General features: G+C 66.3%; 1 protein-coding gene across 5 annotated transcripts; it reads left to right on the top strand.

The window, feature by feature from the left end:
• Nucleotides 1–25: 25 nt before the first annotated feature.
• TAMALIN (trafficking regulator and scaffold protein tamalin) lies at nucleotides 26–5,409 on the top strand. Of its 5 annotated transcripts, none has more exons than XM_071456142.1 (8): nucleotides 27–184; nucleotides 2,955–3,004; nucleotides 3,635–3,689; nucleotides 3,991–4,072; nucleotides 4,167–4,260; nucleotides 4,331–4,397; nucleotides 4,489–4,555; nucleotides 4,639–5,409. In XM_071456142.1, exons 1-8 carry the CDS (start codon nucleotides 47–49, stop codon nucleotides 5,064–5,066), a joined length of 981 nt encoding a protein of 326 aa, XP_071312243.1. In that variant the 5' UTR covers nucleotides 27–46; the 3' UTR covers nucleotides 5,067–5,409. The 5 variants fall into 5 exon arrangements, with proteins under 5 accessions (XP_071312245.1, XP_071312243.1, XP_071312244.1 ...); XM_071456141.1 differs by having other exon boundaries at nucleotides 28–184; nucleotides 3,970–4,072; XM_071456144.1 differs by lacking the exon at nucleotides 2,955–3,004 and having other exon boundaries at nucleotides 26–184.
• The last annotated feature ends 591 nt before the right edge of the window (nucleotides 5,410–6,000 follow it).

A 6,000-nucleotide genomic window follows, 5' to 3' on the forward strand; every position in this document is an offset into this window, starting at 1 on the left:
GCCCCCAGGGTCCATATAGCGGCTCCCGGGACGGCCCGGCCCGGCCATGACCCTGCGGCGGCGGCGGCGGCGGCTCCGGCCGAAGGACGATGCGGCACCGGCGGCGGCCCCGGAGAGCCCCGGGCCCGCCGAGTTGTACCGAGCGCTGGCGGCGGCCGGCGGGACCCTGCCCCGTGTGCGCAAGGTAAGGGCTGCGGGGGGAGCCGCCCCGGTGCCTCCGGTTGTGCACCGGGACCGCGGGCGGTAACGGGGAGAGCGGGGCTGCGCCGTGTCCCCGTCCCGCCCGGCCGCCGGTGGCTGCGCCCCGCGGATCCGCTCCGGTGTCTCCTCCTGGGCTCTCATCGTGCCCCGGGGGCCCGCCCGAGCTTCCCTCGTGTCCCCATCCCGCTCCGGTTCCCTCGTGTCCCCATCCCGCTCCGGTTCCCTCGTGTCCCCATCCCGCTCCGGTTCCCTCGTGTCCCCATCCCGCTCCGGTTCCCTCCTGTCCCCATCCCGCTCCGCTTCCCTCGCGTCCCCATCCCGCCCGAGCTTCCCTCGCGTCCCCATCCCGCTCCGAGCTTCCCTCGTGTCCCCATCCCGCCCGAGCTTCCTTCGTGTCCCCATCCCGCCCGAGCTTCCCTCGTGTCCCCATCCCGCCCGAGCTTCCCTCGTGTCCCCATCCCGCTCCGAGCTTCCTTCGCGTCCCCATCCCGCCCGAGCTTCCCTCGCGTCCCCATCCCGCCCGAGCTTCCCTCGCGTCCCCATCCCGCCCGAGCTTCCCTCGTGTCCCCATCCCGCTCCGGTGTCCCGATGGCCGCCCCCAGCCTCTTGTGCTGCCCCAGCATCTCCTCCCCCCTGTCCCATCCTCCTGCAGCATCTTCCCGGTGTCCCCGTCCCCGCTCGCTCCGTGTTGTCCCCCCAAGCGTCACATCCTGTCCCGGATCCTGCTCACGTCCTGCCCCGGGCTTATCCCTGTACCCCCACCCTGGTTCCCCCCCCAAGCCCCCACATCAAGGTCCCTCCTCACCTTCCCTCAGGAATTTTCCCTGTGCCCCTTCCCAGTGTCCCCAAGCCCCACATCCTGTCCTGGTCCCACTCCGTGTCCTGCCCTGCAGCTTTTAGGGTGCAGGGCCAGACCCTGACCCCACTGTTTGTGGCTCTGTCACTGGGACGGGAGTGACCCCACTGGGACAGGAGTGACCCCACTGGGACAGGAGTGACCCCACTGGGACGGGAGTGACCCCACGGCCCCCCTGGACGCTGTCCCGTGAGAAGGGCAAGGGATTGGCCACAGGGTACCCCAGGACCGGGGTCTGATTTAGGGAGGGTAAGGGACAGGTCCCAGAGTACCCCAGATGGGATTTAGGGGTGGGTAAGGGACAGGTCACAGTTTCCTGGGTCTGATTTGGGGACAGTATGGGACAGAGTACCCTGGGTCTGATTTAGGGAGTTTAAGGGGCAGGTCACAGAGTGCCCCAGGTCTCATTTAGGGACAGGTCTCAGGGTACCCTGAGTCTGATTTAGGGACAGTAAGGGACAGGTCCCAGAATACCCCAGGTCTGATTTAGGGAGGGTAAGGGGCAGATCACAGGCTCTGGTGTAGGGACAGTAGGGGACAGGTCACAGAGGGCTCTGGGTCTGATTTAGGGACAGTAAAGAACAGAGTACCCTGGGTCTGATTTAGGTGAGGGACAGGTCACAGAGTACCCCAGGGCTGATTTAGGAAGGGTAAGGGACAGGTTACAGAGCTCCCCAGGCCTGGTTTAGGGACAGTAAGGGACAGAGTACCCCAGGCCTGGTTTAGGGACAGTAAGGGACAGGTCCCAGAGTACCCTGGGTCTGATTTAGGGACATTAAGGGACAGGTCCCAGAGTACCCTGGGTCTGATTTAGGGACAGCAGGGGACAGGTCCCAGAGCTCCCCAGGTCTGGTTTAAGGACAGTAAGGGACAGGTCCCAGAGCTCCCCAGGTCTGGTTTAGGGACAGTAAGGGACAGGTCCCAGAGCTCCCCAGGTCTGGTTTAGGGACAGTAAGGGACAGGTCCCAGAGCTCCCCAGGTCTGGTTTGGAGAGCACAGGGCCCCTGGAAAGGCTCCTCTGTGGTGACGCTGGGCCCGACCCCGCCCTGAGGCTCCCCCCGGCCCCGTGGCGCTTCCTGAGCGTTGGGGGAAGCGAGAGCGGGGCCGACATCCGGAGCAGAAGTGGCTGCGCTGCCACAGCCCAGACGCGCATGGTGGCCTGGCCAGCAAGGCCACCACCACCAGACACGTCCCTGAGGGGTCCAGGGTGTCCCTTCCCGTCCCTGTGGTGACGTGGGGCCCAGCGTGACAGGCGACAACTTTTCCATTCCTGCTGGTTTTGTGCCTGTGGGTGCAGTTGGGGAGGGCGGTCGTTATCTGGTGACACCAGCAGGGCTGGTGACACCCGTGTGGCAGGGCTGGTGACACCCATGTGGCAGGCAGAGCACAGAGGGAACCGCTGCCACCAAGCTGTGCCATTTGCCACCCTCAAGGGACAGCTTTTGGTGACACTGCCTGCGCTGCACTGGGGCTGCCAGAGCCCAGCAGCCCCAGAGGGGCATTTGGGGACAGCCCTGTCCCCTCCTGAGGGTCCTGCCAGTTCCTCCACCCGCCCACGCCTCTGCTCCTGCCACAACAGCCACATTGTCTGGGCTGGGGGGGGTGGATTTTGCACAAAAACCCCGATTTTGTGGCCACAACAGGGCCCCTCTGTGCCGGGGCCCCTGGGAGCGCGGCGTGGGGTGGGCGCGGTGGGGCTGACGTCAAAGCGTGGGGCGAGCCCGGGGCACTCTGAGGGTGCCTTTGAGCCCTGATCAAAGCCCTGTTATGCCCAGGGGGCACCCGGGTGCTGGTGCTGGCTTGGCACGGTGCTGTCCTGGTGGTGGCTGTCCCTGCAGGAGGTGGGGGATGTCCCCTCGGGCGTCCCCTCGGGCTGATGGCTCTTCCTTTGTCACAGGACACAGGGTTCAAGTGGGCATCCCCGAGCCAGTCCCCGGAGGAGCACAGGTAGGGACAGGGGGCACGGGAGTGGGGCTGGGGTCCCTGTCCCATGGAGCTTGGCCTTGGGGACATTGTTCCACTCTGGATACCCCAGGAGGGCTGGAAATGAGGGGGATTTTATGGGGGAGGTGAGAGCAGCCATGGGGTCACAGCTCAGACACCCCCAGTCCCTGTGGGGTCCTGGGACCCACAGGATTCTGGCCAAGGCAAACTGGGGGGCAGAGTGGGGTGAATCCCATCTCAGGCCGAGGTGTCCTGTCCTTGGGGACCCCAAAGCAGCATTTTGAGGTTTGCACAGGCAGTTTTGTGCCCTGTGTCCCCCAGGAGGGTGGTGGTGATGCTGGAGTGGGGCTGGGGTCCCTGTCCCATGGAGCTTGGCCTTGGGGACATTGTTCCACTCTGGATACCCTGGGAAGGAAATGAGGGGGATTTTATAGGGGAGGTGAGAGCAGCCATGGGGGCACAGCTCAGACACCCCCAGACCCTGTGGATGTCCTGCCTGGCACCCAAAGGCAAACTGGGGGGCAGAGTGGGGTGAATCCCATCTCAGGCATTTTGGGGACCCCAAAGCAGCATTGTGAGGTTTGCACAGGCGGTTTTGGCCGTGCCTGGTGCCCTGACCCCTGTGTCCCCCAGGAGGGTGGTGATGCTGGAGAAGAAGGCAGAGGAGTCCTTTGGCTTCGAGATCCAGGTGGGTGCTGAGCTGAGCTGAGCCTGGCCCTGCTCCCCACCCTTCCTCCCCGCACCTTGCTTTGCATGAGGGTATTTTTAAGTTGTCTCTGAGCTGGGGTTATTTTTAGAGGTGACAGAGTCACCAAACCTCCCCAGGCTGTGCTGCTGGGGGGGCACCTTGGGGTGCAGCCATCAGGCCAAGCCCCCCCAGCAGCACTCAAACACTGCATGGCTGCTCCTGGGGGGGATCCCTGGGGGTCGGGGTGCCCCCATGGCCCTCACCAGACCCCTCATTGCAGACCTATGGGCTGCACCACCAGGACAGGAACAGCGTGGAGATGTTCACCTTCGTGTGCCGTGTGCACGACGGGAGCCCGGCCGAGGCCGCGGGGCTCAAGGCTGGTGAGCGCATCCTGGGGGGAGCCAGGAGCCCTTGGGGGGGCCCCCAGAAGAGGGGAGCAGCCCCCCTTGAACCCCTGCTCACCCTGTGCTCCAGGGGACACCATCACGGGCGTGAACGGGCTCAACGTGGAGGGCATCCGGCACCGGGAGATCGTGGAGATCATCAAGAGCTCAGGAAACGTTCTCCGGTGAGCTGGGGGGCTCAGGGGGGGCTCGGGGGGCTGCAGCCCCCCACTGCTGACAGCTGCTGCCCCACAGGCTCGACACTCTCTATGGCACATCCATCAGGAGGGCTGAGCTGGAGGCCCGGCTGCAGTACCTGAAGGTGAGCAGGGGCTGCCAGGGGGGCTGGGGACCCCTCAGCAGGGTCCTGGGGACCCCTCAGCAGGGTCCTGACCCCCTCACCCTCCCCACAGCAAACCCTCTATGAGAAATGGGGGGAGTTTCGCTCGCTGATGGTGCAGGAGCAGCGGCTGGTGCGGGGTGAGTGGGGGTCAGGGGGTTGGTGGGAGGGGGTTTTGGGGCACCCCCCCAGCCCCCCCTGACACCCCCGTGTCCCCCATCAGGTGTGGTGGCCAAGGACCCCAGCATCTACGACACGCTGGAGTCCATCCGCTGGTGCCTGCAGGGGGAGGGACTGCCGGGGGGCTCCTCCCGCGCCAGCGGCAGCGATGATTCCCTGTACCAGACCTGCGTCTTCGCCTCCTCCAGCTCCCTGGATGGCGACAGGGACGGCGACAAGGACAAGGATGAGGACAGCGGGGGTCCCGCGCCCCCTCCACCACGTCCCCGACCCGCTCTGGGTCGCAGCTCCAGCCTCAAGTGTGCGGGGGGCCCGGGGGCTGCGGGGAGGCTTTGGGCCCGGGCCGGGGACCCCGGGGACGGAGCCGCCGCCGCCCCCCGCAAGAACCGGCACAGCAGCTTCCGCCAGCGGCTGCTCAAGTTCATCCCGGGGCTCAACCGGGCGCTGGAGGAGGAGGAGAGTCACCTCTAAGCCCGGGCCCTTCAGGACTATTTATTTATTTATTGCAAGGGGCTTCATTCCCTCTGCCACCCCCCCATCGCTGGGGGGCTGCAGGAAGGAGCTTTGGGGTTCTGGTTTGGGGTTCTGGTTTGGCTCCCCCACCCCTGGGCTGTGGGGATCGTGACGCTGAGGGACGGACACAGCACCGAGGGACAGACGTGAGGACCCTCCTGGAGCAGCTCACGGAGCTCTGGGGAGGGGGGAGCACCGGGGGAGCCCCGAATTCCCCAGGCTGGGGGGGCCCTGGGGGTCCCGCCCTGCTCTGCCCCCCTCCCCGGGCTGTTGTACCTCGCCAATACAGAGAGGATTTGCAGCGATGTGTGGCCGTGAATGAGGGGGGACAGAGCCCCCTGGGGGGCTGGGGGCTGCAGCTCCCCCCCAGCCCCACGCTGTCCCCTTGGGGTGACCAACTGATGTCACCTTGGCCGTGATTGAGCTGCCGGGGACCCCCCCGTGTCCCCCCGCCCGCTGCAGCCCCGGTGCCTTCGGCCACGTCCCGGCGCTGCGGGGCCCCGGCCAGGCCCTTCCTGCCCCGTTTCCTCCGGCAGCCGGCGGGAAGCGAGTCCCACCCCGAGCCCTTCCTCCTGCAAGGGACACGGTGCCCGCACAGGATGGGCACTGGGGTGCCCCCCAAACCTGCCTCGGTGCCCCCCAGAGCCGCTGAAGGAGTTGGGGGACACAAAGCACCCCCAGAGCTGGGGGGGCTGCTACAACACCGGTGTGTGCACAGGTGGAGCACCGAGAGCCCCCAGCCCTCTGCTGTGCCTCAGTTTCCCTTCTGCTGTGCCTCAGTTTCCCCTCTGGCCGGGCTGTTTGGGGACCCCAACTCTCCCTGTGCCCCCCAGGGGAGCCTGTGGAGAACTGGGGGTGACAACTGTGTGTGCCACATCTCTGTGGAGATCTG

The sequence above is a fragment of the Agelaius tricolor genome, unplaced genomic scaffold (assembly GCF_023055355.1).
Source record: "Agelaius tricolor isolate 1412-34295 unplaced genomic scaffold, bAgeTri1.0.p SCAF_55, whole genome shotgun sequence".
NCBI lineage: Eukaryota > Metazoa > Chordata > Aves > Passeriformes > Icteridae > Agelaius > Agelaius tricolor.